Raw genomic sequence first — 25,995 nt, 5'->3', positions numbered from 1 at the left:
TGTGTGTGTGTGTGTGTGTGTGTGCAGATATATCACTCTCTCCCTTATTGCCTTGAGACAGGGTCTCTCACTGAACCTGTAGGCTGCTGTTTCCTCCGCTGACAGGCCAGTAAGCTGTCTGCTGTCTTCTGCCTGGGATTTCAGGCGCACACAGCCATGCTGGCCTTTCACCAGGGGTTTAACTTCATCTTCCCACTGGCAGAGCAAGGGCCCTTACCGCTGAGCTGTCTGCTCAGCCCTGTTGTGTCTGTCTTTTCATGTGTTATAGTTTAGGATCATGTTTAAAAGATTTTTTTCCTCCCCACTTTTTAGAAATATTTGTAATTTCTCTAAGCCTATTAAGGTTTATTAGGAGCTGGAGAGATGGCTCAGAGGTTAAGAGCACTGGCTGCTCTTCCTCAGGTCCTGAATTCAATTCCCAGTACCCACATGGCAGCTCACAACCATCTGTAATGGTTGCCCTCTTCTGGCATGTAGGCATATGTGCAGACAGAACACTCAAATATATAAATCGATAAATCGCTTTAAAAATATATATGTGTATATCTTTTTAAAATGTTATTTATTTTGATGGAGGGGTGTGTCTGTGTGCCCTGGCACAGATGTGCAGGTCGGAGAACAGCTTGCAGGAACCAGTTCTTTCCTACCATGCAGGTCCCAGAGATGGAACTGGGACTATTGACTAGTGGAGCCTTCACTGCCTTAAGACGTGATTGCTTTATGTTCAGAGTGTAATTTGTCCGCAGTTTTGATGTTCCATGTGGAGCAGAGAGAGACTATTTCTCCCAAATGGCAGGTAGCCCATTTTCTTAATGTACTTCTTTGAATAAGCCATTTCTATCTAATCCACTGACTCAAAATACTAGCTATTACAGGCTGACTTTTTATATGTATTTTGATCAGTTTCTGGGCTTCCTAAATCTCTTGCTTTTGCTGTGACATTAGAGATGTGACCTGGACTGGCTGGTTTTAGAGGATGCTACTCTGGCCTGGCAGAGAAGCCCAGTCCCACTGCACCGCCCAGAAGCCCTGCTGGGTCTTGCCACATTGCCCCTCTCCCCTCTAATGTTCTCTTTGCACTTCTGTATGCTTGTTTGTTTTTTTTTTTTTCCCAAATGAACCTAATTTACTTACACTACTTGTTCAGATTCCCCCCAAAACACTTTCAGAATTTTGACTGGGATTACTGTAATTTTATAGATTATTTTGAAGAAAATTTACCTTTTTCTTTCTCTTCTACAGCCATGAATCTTTACCTCCAGAAGTTCACATACTGTCTCTTCATTAAAGTACTCACTCATGTCATTCTAAGGAGTAAAGTAGCTTTCTTTTACCAATCCTGTATGCTATTTCTTGGTTGGATTTGTAAAGATCTTGCCCTGCCTGGTGTGTGTGCGAGAGTACATTCACGTGAGCGTGTGCATGAATTCGTGTGTGTGTGTGTGTGTGTGTGTGTATTTTAAAAAACATTTCTTCTTGTTTGTTTGGTTTGGTTTGGTATTGGCTTTTCAAGACAGGACTATTTTAGAACTCACTTTGTGAACCAGGCTGCCCTTGAACTCACAGATATCCACCTGCCTCTGCCTCCTGAGTGCTGGGATTAAAGGCATACACTGAAGAACATTTTTAAACACACTCAGCTCAAGATGGCTTCCTCAAGCAGAGGCGCACAGTCCTTTGTGGTGTCACAGTATGCGCTGTGAGGTAGATTTATAAGCTATAACTGTTGAAGGCTGTTTAAGGAACCTATCAGAAACTGTTACCTTAATGAACCTGGTCTCTGGAGCTGGTTTCTTTGGGAATCTGCAGCAACAAGAACAGCAACAACTCAGAAAACAAAGGATATTGTCCTAGCGCCAAGAGCTTGCCCAGGTTGACAGTATGGAAGAGAGGAAGGACTAGCCTGCTGGAAGCAGCTCCGGAAATGGGCTTTCAAAGCTACCCCGTTATTATTGGGGGAGATCGTAATGTCTTGATATGACTTATTCAAAGGGATGCTTGCTGTGGTCACAGATACAGTTTGGTTAAGCAGCAAGCACGCCCACTGTGTTGTCGGGCAGCAGGGAGATGGCTGACAGGTGTTAGGTTTTGTTGTTGTTATTGTTGTTTTAAAAGAAGCATCATTTAATCAGATTGTTTCTGTGTTAAATAAGATTCAAGTTGCCCCAGGCAGTATGGATTGGCAGGGTTTCAGCTATCTGGGAAGATGAAATTTGCCAGCTTTCTAAGGCCATTTGAAATAAACAAACACATTTCTTTTCATCCACATTATGGATTTAAAAAGCATGTGTGAACTAGCCTGGTATCTTAATTACCACTTAAAATGCTCCTGTGGGGAGCGTGCTTCTTGGAGTGGAGATGTAGCCGCGTTGGTGTAGGAGTCGATGCCTAGCGTGCTCAAGGCTCTGGGTTCGATCCCCGGCCCACTTGAAAGTGGGAATGGGGCTATGGGAACTTGAAAGTGGCTCAGCCCTGTAACCCCAGCACTCAGGACATGGAAGCAGGAAGATTAAAGTGCTGGGACATCCTTGGCTACATGCAGTTTTAGGCCAGCCTCAACTAGAAGACCCTCTCAAGGAGGAAAGGGAAAAAAGTGCTTGTGAGCCTTTTGCTGTCTTACTTTTGGAATAAGCCCACTCATAGGCTGGAGATTACTAAGACATCTGTATATAAGGTAAAAATGGAATTAACAATCTCATGATCTGTCATGACATTTTTATTCATGGAAGTTTCCAATGAATGTCTGCAGTGCTAGAGATTAAGCCAAGACCCCTCTGTGCCCAGCAGGCATTCCACCAACCAGGGTTACAGGGCCCCAGCCCTAAACTATCCACAAATGTACTGGTAGGGGTTTTAGCTTATATGGTTTCTTGAGCTAAAGTTTTTTTTTTTTTTTTTTTTTTTTGGTTTTTTCGAGACAGGGTTTCTCTGTGTAGCCNTTCTCTGTGTAGCCCTGGCTGTCCTGGAACTCAGAAATCCGCCTGCCTCTGCCTCCCGAGTGCTGGGATTAAAGGCGTGCGCCACCACGCCCGGCTGAGCTAAAGTTTCTTATGTGTCCATGGCTACATTCTTCCACGCCTTGGTTCGTGGGCATCATTTCAAATGTGACCTTTCAGAATGGCCCGGAAGGTGTCTGTGAGGACAACGCCTCTTCCCTCAGATGCTGGCACAGCCAGTGTGTTACAAGTGTTCTGGGAGACCAGAGCGTGTTCATCTGTACGGCTGCATTCCCAGCTCAGAGCCTCTATTCAGAGGACTCTCAGGGGATCTCTGATAAGATGCTTCCTCCTCCTCTGTATTATTCAGTTCTGCCCCTCCCCTCCCACCAGCTTCAGCTGGCTATAATAGGCCTTTATTTTTCCAGGCTCCTTAACTATTTTCTCATCTATTCGAGACCCACCTGGTCTTCACCCCGTGCTATTCCTCAGGGGAACCGGAACACAAGCAGCTGCGTCCTCCCTCTGTTTCTACCCGCACTGTTGCAGCAAGAGACTTGGTATTACTGTCAGTTTGACTTGTCCCTACTGAGCCCTTCAACACCGAATTACTCGCAGGGGTTGGTAGGGATTAATTATTCATTAATTTTATTGTGTTTCTTTCTCTTCTTCAAGCATTAAGGGGCATCCTTTAAAAATGTTCTGGTGGGGTGGCTGGAAGGAAAAGGTGTTTGAACCAAACCTAATGATCTTGGTTCAGTTTCTGGAACCCACATGGTAAGAGAGAACTTCCTCAAGTTTCCTTCTGAGCTCTATGTGTGTGTGTGTGTGTACATATATATACATACATATGTATATATACATTCATATCCTCTCTCTCTCTCTCTCTCTCTCTCTCTCTCTCTCAGAGTGTGTGCACTTTAAACAAAACCGTTTTTAAAAAAACGAGCTCCATTTTACACATGAACCTATAGGCTTAAGCACAGTAAGTAGTGGGGCTGATCCTGTTATCAGCTTTCGCATTCTTTCCCAGCCCAGTGTGTAGATGGCTTGGGAAGTTGGGACTCGATAGAGCTTTTTAAGCTAAGAGGCTTCCTGGTGAAGAGCTTGGTTCGATAGCCACAGAACCCTGTGGACATTCTAAGGAGAGCCAAACTGACACTAGCAGTGGTGACATTTGGCTAGCATCAGACGCCTGCCCCGAACCCAGCACTATGCCTATTCCTCCTGGAAGCCTCCTGTATTTTGAAAACACCATATTGGCCACATTTATTAAAGAAAATCAAAATGATCAAAGTATCATGCCGGAAGTTGTGGAGCTGAGACAGTGACAGACCCCAGATGCAGCTCAACCCACACTCGTCACCACATCGAGCACCACTTCCCAAGAGTCCTCCGTGCTCCTGCCCAACTTGGAGTAGCTGACTGCTAAGGAGAACGAAGAGTAGAACCTTCTGGAACAGAATCTCCTGACACCATATTTATTCCTCAATGCTGAGAAGTAAGGGACTGTTAAAAGAAAGAAAAAAAAAAACCAAAATATTCTCAGATTCCTGGGTTGACGTAAAGTGTGTTTACTATATTGTCTGTGAACACAAATCTAGGTATGTGCTCTTTGTGCACAGAGCGCCTATTCAACCATAAAACCGGAATAAGTACAAACACTACGACAAAACCAATAAAACTCAAACTAACAGCATTATACTGTGACTGCTGTTTTTCCAGGGAAGCTAAATTGCAGCTCTCATTATAAACAAGGCAATGGCCATCACCACACAGGCTCTTTTGACTCTGGCCCATCTGTGCTGTTGTGTGCTATGTGTCTGCTCAATTCCCTCACCGCCTTTCTCTGTTCAGAGTACTGCAGAATCTTTTACAGTGCACTGTATTCTCAGATGCATCATTTACATATTACATCTGTGCTGCTTGTTGCTGACAAGATCATAAATGCAGACACAGGCGCTGAAACCAAGCAGCGGTTACACGTGTGCTCGTGTTGATTTGGCTTTCAGATTATTATCATAATAAAAGCCCAGCGACATCATCATGGAACCCTTGTTTGACAAAACCTACTTGAGAAGGCGTGCCAGTGGGGAAACTTTACCCGCTGCCTGCAGAAGAGGGAAGTAAGGTGGTGAATGGGAGTCCAGCTTTGAGCTTTTCTCCCTGCCCAAGTGTTTCCTTTTCATAGATGTTTGTGGCTTTGTGGTCTTAGCCATGGTTAAGAATCTCTCACTCAAAACAGCATGTCCCTCTCACTGTTAGTGTTACTGCTTTTGTTACTAGGAGACACAGGGTAGCCAATTTAGAAGGCTCAATTACTAAACAGTTCCTCCTGTCTGTCTCGGCCCCTTATTTCTGTTAAACCTAGGTTGCCACCACATCAAGTCTGTCAACCACGTGCGCCTCTTTCACGTGTTCCTTTATCGCTTGTTTACTTATTTTCAGTGCTGGGAAATGAATTTGACCTTGAACGTGCTGGAGAAATGCCCCACCACTGAACTACATCCCCAGCTTTCAGAGATCGAGACAGACAGAGTACAGGGACTTCTGAGCAGCCCGAGTTTCTTAGTGAGACTTTGTATCAAATGGGAGTGAGAGATAGCAGAAAGATGAAGCTGATTTAAATAACTGTGGGAATGTGTCGGCTCAGTGGGGTGAGGAGACAGAGGCAGGACTGGTTCCAGTGACAATCCATCTGCGGGATCCATGGGACATAGCTTCTCATCGCCTTCTTAGTTTCCATACTCATAATTGCCTTTCAGCTTGAATTTATATCATGCTCTGCTAAGGCCAAGTCCATCTGTATGAAACATGAGTGTTCTCTTGCCATTCTAGTTCCTGACCATTTGAAACCTCGTGAGCACATTCTTTAAAAAAAAAAAAAAAACAATTCTCCTCTCATATAATAATTACATCCTGACCACAGTTTCTCCCCCATCCTCTCTTCCCAGCTCCCCTGCCACCTCCCCTCTCTCCCAGATCCACTCCTCTTCCATTTCCCTTCAGGAAAGAGCAGGCTTCCCAGGGATATCAACGGAAGAAGGCATAAGAAGTTACAGTAAGACTTGGTACCTCCCCTCATATTGAAGCTGGACAAGGCAACCCAATAGGAGGAAAAGGCTCTCAGAAGCAGGCAAAAAGAGTCAGAGACAGCTCCCACTCCCACTCTTAGGAGTCCCACAAGAACACCAAGCTACATATGCAGAGGACCTAAGTCAGACCTTACAGGCTTTCTGATTGTTGCTTTAGTGTATATGAGTCAGGCCTGTGAGTCTTGGTTAGTGGATTCTGTGGACTGTTTTCTTGTGTCCTTGACACCTCTGGCTCCTACAATCCTTCCTCCTCCTCTTCTGCAGGATTCCTGAGCTCCAACTCGTGTTTGACTGTGGGTCTCTGTGCCTTCTCCTATCAGCTGGATGGAGCCTCTCTCTTGATTATGCAATCTAACAAGTATAGCAGAGTATCATTAAGAATCATTTCATTGACTCTATCCTTCCTTCCTTCCCTCCCTCCTCCCCTCCCTCCCCTCTCTGTCCCTGTCTCTGTCTCTCTTTTTTTTCTGGTTTTTTTTTTTTTTTTGCCAGTTGTGCTTTGTTCTACCCTAGGTCTCTGGGCTGTCTAGCCTCTGGCTCCTCCCACTCCAGGCAGTGTCATGTCAAGTGTGGGCTCTCTCCTGGTGTGGGTCTCAAGTTAGATCAGTCATTGGTTGGCCACTCCCACAAGTTCTGCACCACCTTTATCCCAGCACATCTTGCAAACAGTACAGATTGTAGGTCCAAGGTTTTTGTGTTTGGATTGGTGTCCCAGTCCCTCCACTGGAAACCTTACCTGGTTACAGGAGATAGCTGGCTCAGGTTTCCTATCTCCCTTTGTAAGTTCCAGGGAGTTTCCATTGCCCTAGGTTTCTATCTCTCTCCTGATTTGTTCCCCAATTCCAGTCATCTCTCCCAGTGCTCCCTCCCTTCATCCCCACACCCTGTGCACACCTGATCCCACCTGCCCCAGGGCACCAGGCCACTTCCTATCTCTATTCTGTTTCTCCTTCCCAGGGAGATCCATTCAACTTCCTTTGAGCCCTACTTATTACTTAGCCTTTCTGGGTCTGAGGAATATAACATGATTATCCTTTAGCTTACAGCTAATATCCACTTATAAGTGAGTACCCTACCATGTTTGTCTTTCTGGGTCTGGGTTACCTCACTAAGGATGATTTTTTTTTCTTGTTCCATTCATTTGCCTGCAAATTTCATGAGGTCATTTTTAATGATCTTTTTTTAAAAGACAACTGAGTAATACTCAGTTGTGTAGATGTACATTTTCTTTATCCACTCTTCAGCCGAGAGGCATCTAAGCTCTTTTCAGCTTCTGACTATTACAAATGGAGCCGCCATGGATGTAGTTGAGCAGTGTCCATGCAGTGGGATGGGGCATTCTTTGGATGTATGCCCAGGAGTGGCATAGCTGGCTGTGGACGTTTGTACTCTCACCAGCAATGGAGGAGGGCTCTCCTCGTCATAAGCACATTCTTGTTTGTTTGTTTGTTTGTTTTTCGAGATGAGGTTTCTCCGTGTAACCTTGGCTGTCCTGGAACTCACTATGTAGAGCACACTGGCCTCGAACTCACAGAAATCTGACAGCCTCTGCCTGCTGAGTGCTGGGATTAAAGGCGTGCGCCCTCACCACCTGGACATGAGCACATTCTTTACTATTGGCATTCTGGTCTTCTAAACTCCCACGGGAATGGCCCATCAAGTTCTGCTTACAAGAGTCTAGGGCTTCTTTGGCCAGAAGTTCCAACCTCTTTCACATTCTTCAGACCAGTTCCCAAGGCCTGTGACCCACATGGTCAGATCCATCATGGTGGCTATCCCACTTCTTCAGACCAGTGTTCTGTATTAGTTACCTTTTCTTGATGCTATGCAAAATACCTGACTCAGGCAACTTAAGGAGTAGTTTATTCAGATGTGTGGTTTGAGGGGTACAGCCTGCTGCGGTGGCAAAGCATGGTGATGGTGATGGGGACTTGAGTTAAGGGATGACATTGCACCTGTTGTGTAGAAGCAGAGAGACCACTGTTCCTCAGACTGCCGTGCTTTATTCAGTCTAGGTGCCCAGTCGACAGGGTGGTGCCACTCACATCCAGGGGCAGGGGCCTTCCCTCCTCAGTTAAGCTCCTTTGGAGACCTCCTTACAAACAACATGCCCAGAGGTGTGTGTGTGACTCAATGAAGACTAACGGCTACAATGTATGCATGCGACATGTATAAAACATGTGCAGATGTTTTATTTGTATTTGCCTCTGTTTATATTAAACTAAATATGACTTCATGTTGCTGACCTCACTTCTAACCTGGGGCCGTTTGAACTAGGGCACCTGTGTCTCTGGCCTCCTGCTCGAGCGTGAGAAACCCAGCTTCTGCCGTTCTCTGTCTGCCCATTGGCTGCTTTCCTGAGCTTGTACTGCCCACATCCTTCCATCCAGAGTTACTCATTTGTAATCCTCCAAACATTCTGGATGCCTCCACACCTCTTTTCTTCTCTTCCTTCCTTCTCAAAAAAAAGTTTGTCAGTTTTTAAAACTGGGCTACTTTTTGGTATGCGCTCTCAACTTTCTTTCCTGGCATTCAGTTAACACTGTTTACACTACATTCTTATTTATTTGCTGGGGGTGGGGTGGGGGCATACGCATGCCAGGCCCCTGTGTGTGGAGGTCAGAGGACAACTTAGAGGAGTTAGCTCTCTCCTTCCACCATGCAAGGCTCAGGGACTGAACACACGTCCTGGGGCTTTACCTGCTGGTCTATTTCACCAGCTACCTTCTCTCTGTCTCTGTCTGTCTGTCTCTCTCTTTCTGTCTCTCTCTCTCTCTGTCTGTCTCTCTCTGTCTCTGTCTCTCTGTCTCTGTCTCTCTCTCTCTCTTCCTTCTCTCCTTCTTTTCTTTCCACCCTCTGCATGCTAGTTCTTACCTGAAATGTCCTAGCTTTTACCTTTTTCTCCCTGGCTAGCCCTTACTTTCTTTATTTTCTATTTTTGGGTTTTTTTTTTTTTTGGTGTGTGTATGTATGTATGTATGTATGTATGTATGATATATCCATGTTTATGCACATTTGCATATGTGTGGGCACACATGTGCATGTGGAGGCACAAGGTGGATGTCAGGAATCACTCCCAATTAGGTTTCACCTCAGTGAGGAAGGGTCTCTCAGTCAAACCAGAGGCTCACCAATATTGTAGGTCTCAGTAGCCAGCTTGCTCTGGGAGCCTGGAAGACCAGAATGCCAACGGAAATGTAAAGACTGCTCATGATATTTCAAAGGGGCCAGGACTCTACTGGGAACTAGAGTTGTGAGAGACTACTCATGTTCTATATTAATGTCCTTGGCCTGAGCAGAGCATAGTATAAATTCAAGCTGAAGACAAATTGGCTAAAACATCTCCACTTTCTGAGGCTGGAATTACAGGGAAGCCACAACATCCGCTCACAGTATGTATGTGGGTTCTGGGCATCTGAGCCCCTGTCTCCATACATACACTGCAAGTGCTCTAACCACTGAGCCATTTCTCAGCCCACTGCTCATTCTTCTTTGCTCAACATAAATACTGCAGGTATCGGGCAGTCCTGAGACACAGGCAGTAACTCACAGTTCACTGTAACACAGGCACCGCTCACCCACTCTTCCGTGCTTTAACACTGGACCACACTTGCTTCTACTCCACTTCGCCTTTACCACACATTGTCTACAGTTCATATCGTTCTGTTTTGTTTTGAGCGGGTCTCACTGTATATCCTAGGACCTTGTTGGGTTGCTCAGGCTGGCCTCAGACTTGAAATCTTCCTGCCTCGGCCTAAGTGTTGAGAATATGAATGCGAGTCCTCATAGCCAGCGGTTATAGTTCTTTAAAATAGAATTATGCAATGCTATATAACCTCTGCCAGTGTAAATCGCATCTGATTTTGAGTTTGTAGATATACATTCATTTGGATGTATATCATCTATTCATTGACGATATAGCTCAAGTTTTTCAGATCTAATATGCGTTCATGACATGAAGTTTTTATAATATTCTCTTTTTCTCAGCCAGGACAAGCTTATTGATAAAGGAAGTCCAAACATGACCAAGTAAATCTTGCGTATGGGCACAAGTGTCTCTAAAGAGAAAGACCTCAACAGGGGATGGGAAAGCAGGGTAGAACTCCAGGGTCTTAGCCGTGGGAACGTTGAGCACACGTGTAATGGTTGCTAATAGATGTGCATGCATGTGCCTTAGGACCATTTATCAGCACCCCAAACCAACTAACAATGAGAGGGCTGAGTTAGCAGAGCCAGGCTGACTCCATGACAAGCTGCAAACGGGCAGTTTGGGAGACTAGGCCTAAGTTTCTGTTTCCCAGAAAGGAGAACCCAGAACCAGGAACCTGTGGTCGGCCAACCGCAGCTGCAGGCAGCCAATCCGAGGACACCTTGTCTTCTGGCCTGAAGTAAGAATAGGTAGCTAGAATGAGTGAGCCACCCCCCTGGGAAGTCTCCAGAGCCTAACCAATTGTCAGGCCCCTGGAGATAGAGCTAACCAATCAAGGTAAAAGGGCACATGCCCCTCCTAGAATTCTCCTACCTGACAATAAAAGCTGGGTCCACCAGAGGTCTCCATTCCCAAATGGGGAGACCCCTACATGCAGGAAATTCAGCTGAATAAAAGCTCTTTGCTTTTGCATTCTATCTGAGTCCAGCAAATCATGGACCCTAACATTACCTCCAAATGTTACTGTAGCATAGACATGTAAAATACCAATTGGATGAGTTTAAACCAGTTTTATTCTGATCCATCCTAATGTATGTGATGACATTCCCAGAGTGTCTGAAATAGTAATCCCTTCAGATATTTTGGATTGGTGGGAGTTCCTGAAGTCCCTAACTTAGTCTCTTATTCCTGAGTCCTTTGTGTGGGAAAAGACTGATGTAGCCACCTCTCAGGACGATCCCGGAGAGCAAACACTAGCCATGAGATTCCCATTTTGAAGCTGCAGGGTGACTGACGTCATAGCATGATCAAAGTGCTCTGCAAGCACTTACTGTAATTATTGTTGTTGTTCTGTTCCTGCTAATAACCTTATTTATACCCTGAAATTATAATCATGCAAAGAAAGATTAAAACAAGATGTGCAAGTTGTGGAGCTGTTTGCCTTGCAGATGGTCACCCTCGGAGTTCTCTGAAATTGCCAGGGTTAATTGAAGCTTCAGCTTTCGCCCCAGTGTAGTTGATACTTAAGTGTTTCTTACCTGTCGACTTTTACTCTCCAAAATAGTGCAACAATAGCACTTTAATTCCCTCTCATTAATGCTAACCTCTCGGGTAATGTTTAGCACAGCTCTATCTAGATGATGTTTGCACCTCTGACTAAAACCTTTGTACCAGCTTCCCAGCTGAGAAGAAAAGCTAAACAGTTACAGAGGTAATTTGCTTATTTAAAAGCGGCTTAGAACCTAGGAAACTCTGAAGGGGAGTTAACTTTTAAGTGGTGGGCAGACATTTAGCATCTGATTAGCACGCTTCTCTCCTCTCCCCTGGGTTTCAGGGAGCCTGTCTCTTGAGGTTTGAGTTCTGCAAAGAAAATGTACTCTCCCTGTCTGGGGCTGGGAGCTCCCAGCTGCATTCCTTGTTGACTGTTTGATGAAGGCCCAAGAGAAGATGCAGCAGTGAGAGAGGAGGAGGGAAAGAAGGAACTCTGGGCTTCCTTAAATCAGTTGCAAAAAATTAGCAACTGGGTGAAAACCCAAGAATCAGTACTGCGATACCTTTGGTAGATGTGGCATTCAAAAGTCGTATGCACATGAGTCTGTCTGTCTGTCTGTCTGTCTGTCTCTCTCACACACACACACACACACACACACGCGCACACACATATGCATATATATTCTCTAATATATGTATACATTTTAGTGTTTTATAAGTAATATATATGTTTTATAAATAAAATATTTATTTTAAAAGTGCTGTTCCAACACAAAAGGGTAGAGCCGAGGGAGAGAGGAAGGGAGGGAGGGAGGGAGGGAGGAAGGGAGGGAGGGGTACAATGTGGCCTCTATCTTAGACTACTTACATTGGATTCATCAGGTTTTTTTTTTTTAAACTTTTATTTATATATGTGAGTATTCTGTAGCTGTCTTCAGACACACTAGAAGAGGGCATCAGATCCCACAGAGATGCCTCAAAAAAACAAGCGGCAGGGAGGGAGATGACCAAGTGGCTTAGAGCACTTGCAGTGCAAGTTAAGGACCTAAACTTGAATTGTCAAGCACCCACATGAAAAGCCAGGCATGGCTGTGTGTTCTTGTAGCCCCAGTACTGAGAAGTGGGGGGTGGGGAGGCTAGAAATCTACTGGCCAGCCAGCCAACCCAAACGAGTAAGCTTCTGGTCCAATGAGAGACCCTGTCTCAAGAGAATGATAGAAGACATACAGTGTTCTACTCTACCCTTTGTATGGGTGTGCATGGACTTATACACATACACACGATGTGAGAATCATTTTTATGTGTATTATGTACATTTTACCTATCCCAGTAGACTGTGTGGTAGTTGGTATGGGTCGGCAGTTATATGAATCCCTGAAAAGGGGAATACATTTTAATAGGGAGCATAGCATTTGGCAAAAGTTGTGAGTCAGAGCAAGCTGTTTCCCACAAGCTTTCCTTCCGATCAGGGTGGCTGGTTCTGTAACTTAAGTTTAATGTGGTGGTAGTGGTAGTGGTTGGCCACTGGTCAGTGGGTATCAAAACCATCTTGTCCTCAGCTTGCCCTAATCTGTGCGGGACCCAAGCCATTTCAGACATTGTTTTTTTCCCCCCTCAAATTCTAACGTAGAGAGACACTGACTCAGTCAGTGTTCTATTGCTGTGAAAAGACACCATGACTATGTCACCACTTCTAAAGGAAGATATTTAATTGGGGGTGGCCTACAGTTTCAGAGGGTTAGTCTATTGTCATAGCAGGGCGCATGGTTGCACGCAGGCAGACACGGAGCTGGGGAAGTAGCTGAGAGTTCCAATCTGGATCTGCTTGGTGTGGGGTTTTGAATTCTCAAAGCCCAACTCCAGTGGCAAAGCCACATACCTCCTAATCCTTTCAAATAGTACCACTCTGTGGCTACTACACCCACACGTTCAAATATACCCTATGGGGGCCTTTCTCATTCAAACCGCACACCTTCCTACACCTAGAGCTGGCAGGAAGCCTGCTGGCTAATCGCTGCACACCTCTATGACCTTGGTAGCATAACCACTGCTATGGGTGGGGACGCTGTCAATCTTGATGCTTGTGTGAACATTCTCTCCCTCCTGGGTGTCTGTTCCTTAATGAGTCCCATGAAGCCTAGGCTCTGAGCTCAGAAGGGTTTTCTCTTGGTCACAGTCAGTTCACCGTGCCCCTTACAGGATTCATGAGGAAAGATCGCGGCAAGGTGCTGAGCAGGAAGTTAGACAGGAGAAGGAAAAGAAACGCCATGTGGTAACATGTGGGCTTGAAATGGCACACTGTTTGCGAAACGTGAGGGCATGCAACCACATCTCCAGCTGCAGAATTAATCAAAGCTCAGACAAGGCCGTATTTCTCTGCTCTGAACTGGGAGGAGTACCACAAGCTAAAGGTAGTCACGTAACGATGGGGCTACATGTTCTGAGAAACACGGCAATAGAGGATTTGCTATGATATACACATGATAGAGGGCACTACACCAGTGTGGATGGTATAGCCACAGGTCACAGCCTGTACACCTCGATAATAAACAACCTATGAACAGTGTCCCTGCACAGCTAGCCCAGGCTCCTGTACAACAACCGTCTCTGTCCATGTGCCTGTAGGAAAGGTGTGCTAAAAAACTAGGCAATAGGAATTTTCTTTTTCACGTTATTATCTTTTCTTTTTCCCCCACTGTAATCTTAGGGAAACTACTATATGCAATTTGTCTGTAACCAGCATATTGCTATGCAGCTCATGACTATATCAGCCTCAGCAATTAAAGTATAATAAGAAATGCTGAGAAAACTCTTGCCTAGGCTTTCCCTTGTAGATATCCTCAAATTTTATTCCTTGCAAATTTCTTTATAACCTGAGAACCTAATGGGAGGCACCATCAGTGGGAAAATTGCGCCATAATGATGTGGCCACATTCAGTCCTTTTTTTCATACAAATTCACTTTAATTCTCCCAGCCTCAAAAGAGGAGCTGAGGCTTGTTCTCACCTGCTGTAGGGCTGTGACTGTTGGGTTGTTTTTTTCCTCCATCACGCCCCACCCCTGGATATTTGGTGTTTTCTAGTGAGGCCATGTGGACCTGCACCCTCTTTGTAGGAAAACTGTTTGTTTTTTAATGTGGGGAAATATACCTAAAAGAAGATGTAGCCTTTTAATCCCTCCCAAGTGTGTGGTTTCCTGGCATTAAGCATTCATGTTGTAGAAGTATTGCCAGCATCCATCTCGAGGGCTTTTCATTCCCCCAGTGGAAACTGCACCTGTTCCTTGGTCCAGCTTGTTTTATCTTGACTTGGTTTGTTTTGTGTTAGCTGTGTTGTTTGTATTTCATTTGTTCTATTGGTCTGTGGTAGGGGTAGGTTTTGCTTTGGTTTTGGAGACATCGTCTCACTCTGTAGTCCAGGCTGGCCTTGAACCTTTGATACTCTGCCATCAGCTCCCCAAGTGCTAGGATTATAGGCATAGAGGCAAGTACAGTGACATATAGGCCACCATATTTGGCTAGCTTCCTTTTAAAATTGTATCTGTAAGATGTGCAGCAAAACATTTCTATATCATTGCATGTATGTAGTGAAGTCTTATGTAGTTACCCTTTGTGTGTGTGTGTATATATATATATATATATATATATATATATATATATGAACATGTGCTTTTTAAAGTTAAAATTTAGGTTAGCATATAAAGTATTGAATCTCATCATGCCATTTTCATACATAAGAACATAAACTTTAAAAGCCAGTGTTGTACCTTAGTTCTCTAGATTTGCTCATCCTCCATACAGTTTGATGTGTTCTCCCTGAGATCACTGCATGGTCTATGGCCTGACCTGTGCCCACGAGACATTCTAGCCCCCTAGCCTCCCCTCAGGCCAGCACCACTCTGCTTTCCGACAATATGGATTTTATTACTCTAGGAACCTCCTCTAAAACGAACAGTGCAGCCTGTGTGTGTGCGCATGCACACGTGCGTGCCTGTGCATGTGTATGTGTGTGAGTGTGTGTGTGTGTGTGTGTGTGTGTGCATAGCATGTGTGTGTATAGCGTGTGTCCTTCTGTGGCTGTCCTGTTTCACTTTGCTTGAATGTCTTTAAAGCTCATCCCTATTGTAGCCTGTGTCCAACTCCTGTGCAGGGTGTCTCTTATTCCTCCTTCAGAGAACGCATCACTGTCTACTTTGCCACTGTGAATCTGAGCATACAGACGTCTTTTCAGGTCCCTCCCTGCTCTCATTCCTTCTGGATATATACCCCAAAATGGAATTGCTGGCTCTGGGTCTCATTTTGGGGAAGTTCACTGTACTGTTTCCATAGCAGCTGCATCATTTTACATCCTATCAGCAGTGTGTAAGGTTTCCAGTTTCCTCATATCCTTGCCAACACTCGAATTTTCTGATTTATTCTTTACATATATGTGCATGTGTATGTATATAAGTACATGTTAGTCATTATGATTTTTTAAATTGAAATTATACACTCATTAAGTTTAGGCCTGCTTAGATTTTTTTCTTGTGATGTTTTAGAAAGTTATTATAGGTAAGTTGTTTTTCAAAGTTATATATCTCATAAATAAATGAGTAAAGAATTGTCTGTAATATATTTTAGTTTTCCAGTATTTATGAGGTCTGTGGTGGCATCTCAGCTTTCATTCCTTTATGTCAGAGAAGTACCATTTTTATGCAGTCAAACAATCCACAAATAGCAGTCCTGCTTCTAGAAGCTTGCAATTTAATTTGAGAACTTTAAATATATTAAAATTATGTATTTAAAAGATTTGCTGTATTTCTGCTAGATTTATTAGATATTTATCTAATTAAGGAGATTATATAGTAGTATAGCACCAGATGTGGCCATTAAATATGATAAAGAAATGAAAGAAATAGATTTCTGTGTAGTCGGTTATAGAAGTAACTGCCTAAACAAGGAAATCGCCACTTGCTTAGGCCCTGACCATGCAGAGCTCTGTCCACTGTCAGCAGCTGTCAAAGCACAGGCCTGACATTCTGTTCATAGCCAGTCTGGTTGTGTCGTTTTATCTGTGGTCATTTAAGTGAGAGGGACTTTGCTTTCCTTCCCTGTTTTGAACAGTGATTAGAATCACATGATCATTTGAAGGGTTGGACCATTGTTTGCATCATTTTACATTTTGAGCATATTGCCTGTCTTTGTGGGTATAATAATTTTCTGCTCTTCAGCATGCAGGACATTGTATGAATAGATAATGTGGAAAGGTCTAAAGATAGTTCTGTAGGTAGAGTTCTGCTGGTGTTGTGTGGGGCACTGACTGGAAAAAGAACAAAGACACAGCAGGGTAAAGGCAGCAAAGCTGCATCCAGGAGAAGGGACGAACAAGGAGCTGGGGTGGGCAGTGGCTGTTGCTCACTGGTGGAGCCTTTTTATGCCCAAGTAAGCTCTTTTACTAAAACCCCAACAGGAAAAATCTTGATTTTTTAAATTTTATTTTATTTTTACCTTTATTTTTTTGTGAAAGTGTAGTGAGATGTTTTTGACATTCTGCAGTTCATTTTGAGCAGGGTAGTAAAGGGTGTTTACTACAGTGTGGTTTTATGTCTAGTAGCACCTCTGATAGCCCTTGATGCCTGTCCCATACGTGTCACCCAGAGCTGGTTTCTCCCCACTGGTTACAGCAGTAGGCTGAGTGCCCTGAGGAACAGCTGAGCCACCAGACAGCAGCACCACTGACACGGGAAGCTCTCTTTGAACACTTTTCCATAAAGACTTGAGAGTGCTATGTTTACCAGAACACACTTACAGTGCAATAACCTTTAAATTCTAGATTATCAACACCAGCTTCAACTCATGATTCTTCTCTTGAGCTAGAATTGAAGTGCGTGTGTTGTATGGGAAAATAAATATATTTGCAACAGTACACCAACTATTGAAAAGTCCACATGTGTGAACTACTGATCCAGGAGCACAGAGGGTTTCCCGTTGTTTCGTAGCTCTGTGATTTCCTTTTCCACACGTAGTCTGTAGAGGACTTTTTCCTTGATTAGACATATTCCTAAATACTTAATCTGGGGGGGGGGGATGCATTTTGAATCTTTATCCTAACTTCTTTCTCTGAGAGTACATTTTTTGCTATACATGGAATCTACCCTGCAACTTTATGTAGGTGTTATTAGGTCTGGAGTTTTTTAGTGGACCCAGTAGTGTCTTTTAACTAAAAAACCATGTTGTCTGCTAGCAAGATAGTTTGACTTCTTCCTTTCCTGTTTTTATCATTTTATGCTCTTGTCTTGTCTAATTGCTACAGCTTAAACTTTGAGCACTCTATCAAATGGTCCCATTCCTGATTTTAGAGGAAACGGCCTCAGCTCGTCCCTGGAATGCTGGCTGTAGGTTTGTTGTGTGTAGCTTTATTATTTTGAAGCATGTTGCTTCTATTCCTAAAGTCTCCAGTACTTTCCTTGTAAACACATATTGGAGTTTGTCAAATGCCTTTTCAGCATCAACTGAATGGATTATGTGATATATATATATATATATATATATATATATATATGTATATTTATATGCTGTATTACATTTATATATTTACATATATTGAGCCAACCTTTCCTTTCTTGGATGAAGCCCACTTGTTCATAATGTTTAATCTTATTATGTCTCTAAATTTGGTTTGCAGGTATTTTATTGAGAATTTTTACATATGCATCAAAGAAATTCATCTATAGCTTTCTTTTTTTTTTTTTTCGTTGTGTCTTTGCCTGGCTTTGGCAAACTATTTGAATACTTGTTGAGTAGTTAATTAGCTGTTTGTGACTGTTGCAGGTCCTGCTTAGGATGAATGTGATTTGGAGAAATTGCATTTGCCGACTGAGGCAAGGGAAGGTACCACACCGATGCCAGAGTGGCGTCCACCCGGTAGCCCCTCTGGGGTCAAGGATTTTAACTGACCCCGCCAAAGTTTTTGAACACAACATGTGGTAAGTTTCCCCTCCCTCCCCCCCCTTAATTTATTTGTGAAACACATCCACAGAGCACAAATGGAGGCCAGAGGACAAGTTTCGGGGGTCTTTTCTCTTCGTCCACCATGTGGGTTCTAAAGACCCAACTCAGACCATCAGACTGAGCAGCAAGATGTGGTAACCCAACTGGCCCAGATTTTACCTTTAAATTTGATATGATATATACTCATTAGGTATCTTTTTCCCATTATGACCAAGGAAGGATTTTTTTTTTGAAGACAGACTCTTCTTTGTAGCCCTGGCTGTCCTAGAACTCGATATATAGACCAAGCCGTTTTCTGACTCCTGAATGTTGGGATCAAAGACTTGTACCACCACACCCTGTGAGAAAGGATTTTTTTTTCAAGTTGATGATATTAAGTGAGGTTGTAAAAGTCTGAAAGCCTGTGTAACCAACACTGACTTACATGTTCTGAACTTCTTTGAAAATAGAATTGAAAAGCAAAGTTTCCTAGTATATCCAGCAGCCTTTGTATCCTTGATGCCAAGGTCCCCGCCCCTGCCTGGCCAGGCTACCACCAGGTGATGGAGTGATGGCCAACAGGCTCTTCTCTAAATGGGGCCCTCCTCTGTGTGGCCCTATTGGTTGAACTTGTCATCTCCAGCCTCAGCCTCTTGAAGTAGCTTGTGTTACAGCCGACATCCACTGGGCCAGCCTTCCTGGTGCTCCACAGGTGTGCGTCACGTGCACATTCTGTACCCTTTGCTTTTCAGTGGGACCCTAATGAGTGCTTTGAAGAAATCCCTGTTATTTGGGAAGATAGATGTCTATAAAAGGCAAAAAAAAATGTCAACATGAAGCCTGAAGTTCAAAGGGCAGAGTGCTATAGACCATTTGCCATATGAAAAACAACTCAGTCATGAGAAACTGCTTCCGCAGTGGGTATCAGAAAGGAACATTGTTGTTTCAAGACGGTTCCTGTATCTCCCTGTCTTAGTCAGGGTTTCTATGCCTTGGGCTCACGCTGTAGCAGAGGGGGATGTGACTCTGACCCACTGACCTAATTTTTCCCTCCTCCCAAAAATTGGGATTACAGGGTAAGCCACCTGTACAGCCCAGCTAGGAAGATTTTGTAAATTGAGAACATCTAAAATTAGGGTTTATTTATTTTGCCATCAGTACTTGGGACAGTGCCTAACACAAAAGTATTTGTTGAGAGCCAAGCGTAGCGGTACAAGTCTTTAATCCCAGCACTCGGAAGGTAGAGGCAAATGGATCTCTAAGGCAAGCCTGCTCTACATAGCAAGTACTAGGCTAGCTAGAGCTACAGAATAAGACCGTCTCCAGCCCCCAGCCAAACTCCCTCCCACCCCACCAAAAGTTTTTGTTGCTACTTATAGCATAGCTGGGTACAAACGTAAAACAGCACAGATGAGGATATACAAGGCATTTTCAGGAAATGGTAAATAATATTTTGTTTTGGGTTATTCTTTGGATCTTCAGGAGATCTGTGAAAGATAAGGTAGGAATGGTAGAGGAGAGAAGTCGGGTGAGAGGAAGGTTGCTTGTGGTGCTGGGGCCAGAGCTGACATCCAGGCACCGTAGAGTCACTAAGGAGGGATGACATTGTAGAGGCTGGATTTGCTGACAGTACTCTGGACAGATTAGCAGCAGCAAAGGGCCAATGAAAAAGACTATGAAGGAAGAATAAAGAGAAGTTGGCAGGATAAAGGAAATGGAGGAATTTGATTTTGAAGTTTTGAACTTAGGTCACTGATAGAAATAGGTAAAGTCATAGTTTATTTTTTGGAAAAAGATTGTGTAGATATTTTCAATAAGCTTTTAGAGGACATTCAGTTTCAAATGTCCAAATACTATGCTTGACCATAGCCAAGATTCAAGAATCCACTAAAATGCCTGGAATACAGATCCCTCTGCTAGGAAGAAGGTGATGTGTGCCATGGGGCTGAAGATGTATCCAAGGCAGCTGCCAAGGGAAGGAGACTCAGCTCACCAGCATTGCCTGCTGTATGTACGGCCTGAGCTCTCTTCAGAGACGCCTGCCTGCCAAGGGGAGCTCATGGTCTTGGTGCACATCACAGGAAAGATTTTCAGGACCAGTGAGTATGAAGCAAAGTCAATGTTTATTAAGTAAAGAGAGGGACTTGTGAAGAATAATTATAATACTTGCTAGGGGTGGGTGTAATGGCCCACACTTTTCACCCTGGAATTTGAGAAGCAGAGGCAAGACAGATCTCTCTGAATTTGAGGCCAGCCTTATCTATACAGTGAGAACCAGGACAGCCAGAGCTACATAGCAAGACTCAGTCTCAAAATAAATAAATTATTGGTGATGATGCTGCTGCTGATGCATGCTGAGATTAAAATATTTTCAGAGGAACAGAGCAGGAGAGGGTTAGAAAGAATGTTCTAGCCTTAAGAAAAAAGTGGTTGTACACACCTGAGTTGAGTGTTGCCTTCTGTCTTCAGTGTTTTGACAATATATATATATATATATATATATATATATATATATACATACACACACACACACACACATACATAAGTACAAACATACATATGCCTTGATGGCTTTTAAAGCTACATTGTTCAAGGGATTTACAAGATTAAAATATCTTGTTTTGTTACACTTGTTTTCTTTTGCTTCTTTTTAAATTATTTTTTGTTACATTTATTTTATCTAAAGAACTTTTTTTAGTAAATAAAATTATAAGGTGTGCTTCATGGGGTACATGAGAGGCTGGAGAGACAGCTTAGCAAAGGTGCTGTGCCAAGCCTGGCGACATGAATTCAGTCCTGGGACCCACATGGTGGAGAGAAAGAGCTGCCATAAGTTGTCCTCTGACCTCCTCACCCACACCGTGGTATACATAGAAGTATACAAACACAACTTAAAGATAACTTTCAAAATATAGTAACATTTTTTAAAAGTTAAAAGCATTCTTTTTTTTTCTTTTTATTAAGATCTTTTATTATTTAAATTCATTTTATTCATCAAGCATTAATAATATTGATTATTTTGAGAATCAAATAATACATAAAAATTGTTCAACTTTTATATTCATATCCTTTCATACACTAAAAATATCATTAATGAATATTTAATACTATCCATAGTTAAAATCATTCTCTTTTTTAAATTTTACTTCATTTTACAAATAAAATTTTATTGAAACACAGTCATATTCATTTGTTTATTCAGTAACTATGGCTGTTTTTATGCTATAAAGACAGGGTTAGGTAGTTATGACACAGACAACATGGCCTGCCAAGCCCGGAGTATTTACTCTCAGGTCTTATAGACCATGTGGGCTGACACCTAGCTGAGTAACAAGAGCCACTTGTTTTACTGTTTACTTCCATCATTTTCAGAAGGGTTCAAAGAACTACAGTCACAGAAAATACATGGGCAGAAGCCCAGGGTGGGCAGTGCAGACCTGTAAGCTAGCATTTGGGAGGTGGAAGCAGGAAGATTTAAGAGTTTGTAGCTAGCATGCACTGTATGAAAACTGGTGCAAAAAAATGTAGGAATGTCTGGGGTTAAAATCATTCTTATTATCCATAATCCATGGCAGATGAAGGCATATACTTTTACTATAAATATGGTTCATAATCTTATTTATAATATTTTTGGTTTTTGTTTAGAAAAGAGATTATAGTTCTTTGCAGGTGGTTTGAAAGTTCTAATCAAGAGACTTAAACAGGATCCCAGAGTGAGGGGTTCCTTGTCCTTCCTGGGAGTCCTTCCTTCCGGTCTTTCTGTTTACCTGAGGACTAGTCTATGGAGCAGGGTCTGTAGAGATGGAAATGCAATTTGGGTTCTTCTTAGGAATACAGTGGTTTTCTAATTAGCCCTGCGTTATGCAGTAACAAAGGTAGTAACCACACATGGTTACAGAACACTGGGGCGTGGGTAGTCTAGGCTTGGGTGTGCTGGAAGGCTTAGGAGATGACTTGGAGCTTGCCACACAGGCCTGGGGACCTGAGATCCATCCCCAGGATACACCTGGAGAGAAAAACCGAAGCTGGCTGTGGTGTCACATGCTTGTGATCCCAGGGCTGAGGAGGGGGAGACAGGCAGATTCCTGGCTCAGGGCCAACCAGCAAAGATGACTCAGTGAACCCTAGGGCTCACTGGCCATTGAGAGAGACTCTACCTCAAAAAGCAAGGTGGATGACCCCTTAGGAATGACCGCTGAGTTTGTCCTTTGGCCTCCACAAGTGCATGTATATGTACACACACGGGCAAGCACTCATGCACAGATGTGCTGTAAGAATTTGAAAAGTTAACACAAAATAAAAGGTAAATGATCTCGTTTTATATTGAATTTCATTTTAAACTGATTAATATGTTGGATATTTTGAGTTAAATGGAAAAACTTATTTTAAAAAAATGTTTGTTTGTTTTTTTAAACGTGTTTTGCTTGTTTTGTTCTGTTTTTCTAAGACCCGGTCTTCTTATGTAGATCTAGTTGGTTACAAACTCCAAACATTCCTGCCAGCACCTTCCCCAGTGCTGGAATTACAAGATTCTTTTTACTTACAGGGTTTTGTTTCGGTTTTGGTTTGATTTTGGTTTTGGTTTTTTCATTTAATTTTATTGAGGAGGGTGAGATATGTTTTCACATTATAACCCAAGCTATCCTAGAACTGACTGTATAGCCCATGCTGGCCTCAGACTCGTGAGCAATCTTCCTGCCTCCGCCTTCTCAGTACCAAGGTTACAGGTGTGAGCCACACACTTAACTTTTCTCACTTAAAAAAAAATACATTAAGTAGAAAACTTGAAATTACGTGTTGCTTCGTGGTATTATATTAAACCGCCTTGACTGTCACTTTTGATGTCTGGTACGTAGGCTTAGAGAGCACGGGTGCCTTGCTAGACCATGAATGCTCCAGAGGACTTCCTTGCTGGCTAAGTCCCCAACTACTCGATAAACTGTTCTCCTTGCATCTGCGGCCTCTGTCCAGCTGCACAGGATTCTTGCTCACTGACTTACATTCTGCCTCATCAAGGACTCTTGGAAATCCATCATCATTTGGTCCTGGGAGGCTTAGGGCTTTGAAGGACTGGAGAGTTCTGTTGCTCTCAGCTACAGAGATGGTCCAGGGTGTTCCACATGAAAAGCATCTAGGAATGCTACCAGCAGCCAGGGGTAGCAGCTCTAAATCTAGTCCAGTGCCTGGACAACTTGCCCTCTGCAAGAGAACCTTGTTCATGTGATGTTTTAAACGGGAAATTTAATATTTAAAAGGTGAAGACACAGGCACGGTGATGCACTTGTATAATCCCAGCACCCAAGAGGCTGAGGCAGGTGGCTTGCTGTGAATACAGGCCAGAATGGGCTACCTTATCTCCAAAAAAAAAAAAAAAAAAACCCAAAACAAAACAAAAATAAACCACCAAGGTGGACGGATGGTTGGAGGAAGTGGGTGAGACCTAGGACATCCCCCTTTCCTTCTCCACTTCTCACACGCTCTGCGAGTCAAGACGCTTGTTGGGGCTCACATCTAGATAGCTTTCTTTGTCCATAATGTGCTTCTGTGGGGGTCCAGGCTGCACTGGAGTGCCTGTGACAGCAGTAAGAATGGCCTGCCCCAAGGAGCAGTGAAGGCCACTGCTGCCCTCAGCCCTCTGCATAACCTCTGCCATCTGTTTCCTCCCTTCCTTTCCTTTTTATTTCTAAAGTGTATTATTGGGCTGGTGGGTTAAGACACTTCCCACCAAGCCTGGCAACCTGAATCCAATTGCCAGACCCCACATGGAAGGTGGAGAGAATCAACTTCTGCAGGCTGTGCTCTGGATGCTTTACACCACCCCTCTCACACATTCACACCCGCAAATACACAAACACACATACACACCTCATACACACACCACATATACACATACCACATATACACACATACACTCACATATGACACACACACACACTCTTACAAGCACACATGCACATGCATACACACACTCACACCCCCTAAATACACATACACAGACAATCACACACATATACTTCATACACAACACACACACACACTCACACACGTACAATTCATACATACCACACACACACACACACACACACACACACACATACACACACACACACGCAAACAGTCAATAAATGTGACTTTCAGCATTTATTATTGTTACTGTCATTTTGGCCTTCTTGAGACAGTCTCACTGTGAAGCACAGACCAGCCTCAAGTGCTGTCTCTGCTTCAGCATGCGAGTGCCACATTACAGACTGGTTAGCACCACCACACTCAATTTGGGTTTTGATTTACAGCAGATTTATAAGTTTATTCTTTTTTTTTTTCCTGAAAGTCCACAGTTCTGTCCAAAATCACTCGTTTTCCTCCTTTTTTTTTCAGAATGTGTTTATTGTTTTGACACATTTGATTTCTTAAAATGATGTTTCTAGAAAAATAAAGTTTATTGCATGGATCAGCATGTGTAGACAGTCTATGCACATATAAAATAGAACTGAGAGCAGAATAGTTAGTTTTTACCATGTGAGCTGTGTGTGCACCCATGCTTTCTGGTTTATTTGGGGTTTTTTTTCCTGCTTCTATTTCTAAACGTTAGACTAGCAAAATTGACTTTATGACTCCCCAAAGGGTTGTGACCTTTAGCTAAGAAAACACAGAGCTAAGTCATTCTCTGGAGACTCAAGGTAAGAGCTGGATGTTGCAACATGACCTGTTACATAAATCATGGGAAAATGGATCATTTCCAGGATCAGAAGATGGCATGAGTTCTTCTTCAGTATATAATCTTCCTTATCATATTTACTGTCTGAGTCCATACTGTGTTCTACCCTTAGATCTTCAGTACAGTTAATAATGCATATCTCCTCCAGCATGACTTACCACACAAGAGACACTGCCTGGACATGGAGAACACAGACTCGATGATTTCCTAACTTTGAGAAGCTGCTTAATCCATCCCTTGCTCAGTTTTTTAATCTGTGAGATAGGATAATAATGTAATAACTACCTATCAGGTATTGTAAGGATTAAATGATTACATATAATATAAAACATTACTGTTTGCATAGTAAATAAAAAATATACTACCTAAGAATTAGCTCTCTTCTTAGTATTATGATTTATGTAGACTTTACTTATACATCTGTTTTCATAGCTATTATTAGACTATGATTTTGCAGAAAAGGACTTAGATCTGTTTCATAGCAGTTATCTCTGTATACTGGGTACCCAGTAACCATGTCCTAGTAATAAATGCATTGTAGAAATTGGAAGATCCAGTCCCTGACTATCAGAAGTTTACGAGGCTGAAAATTAATGTAGTGGCTAAAGGTGGGCTTCAGAGTCCAAGAGGTCTAAATTCCTGTCCCAATTCCATCCCTGTCCAGTAGGCTTCAGAGTCTAGGAGATCTGACTTCATACCCTGTGTCTATTGCTGTTCAGTGGACTTCAGAGTCTAGGAGATCTGACTTCATACCCCGTGTCTATTGCTGTTCAGTGGACTTCAGAGTCCAAGAAATCTGAATTCATACCTGGTGTCTATCCCTGTTCAGCTATGTGAGCAGGTTCCATCATGGACCTCCTTTGTTTAAAGAAAACGATTCAAGGACAGTTCTTAGCAACTCTGACTAGAACTCACTAAAGGCATCCTTATGGCCACTATCAGGTGAAGAATTGAGATGCACAATTATAAGTAAACAAGACAAAGGAATGTCACTATCTGGTGATTACCCAGTGCAGAGCCCTCTTTATATGAGTGGTTAGACTTTTACCTGAGTTTTGAAGGATGAGGCATGCTAAAGAGACTTTTCTTTTCTCTTTCCTTTCCTTTTCTTTTTTTTTTTTTTTTTTTTTTTTTTTTTTTTT

At 43.0% G+C, this 25,995-nt stretch overlaps 1 protein-coding gene across 1 annotated transcript in view; it reads left to right on the top strand.

The window, feature by feature from the left end:
- Positions 1 to 25,995, top strand: part of Mettl8 (methyltransferase like 8) — an 89,449-nt gene that overhangs the window by 17,624 nt on the left and 45,830 nt on the right. Inside the window, exon 2 of the mRNA XM_021152460.1 lies at positions 17,980 to 18,134. Within this exon, the coding sequence (XP_021008119.1) occupies positions 17,992 to 18,134 (143 nt within the window). The 5' untranslated portion in view covers positions 17,980 to 17,991. The remainder of the gene's footprint in view (positions 1 to 17,979; positions 18,135 to 25,995) is intronic.

This window comes from Mus caroli, chromosome 2, assembly GCF_900094665.2.
Source record: "Mus caroli chromosome 2, CAROLI_EIJ_v1.1, whole genome shotgun sequence".
In the NCBI taxonomy this organism is placed as follows: domain Eukaryota; kingdom Metazoa; phylum Chordata; class Mammalia; order Rodentia; family Muridae; genus Mus; species Mus caroli.
This window is presented reverse-complemented; position numbering and strand designations above follow the sequence as displayed.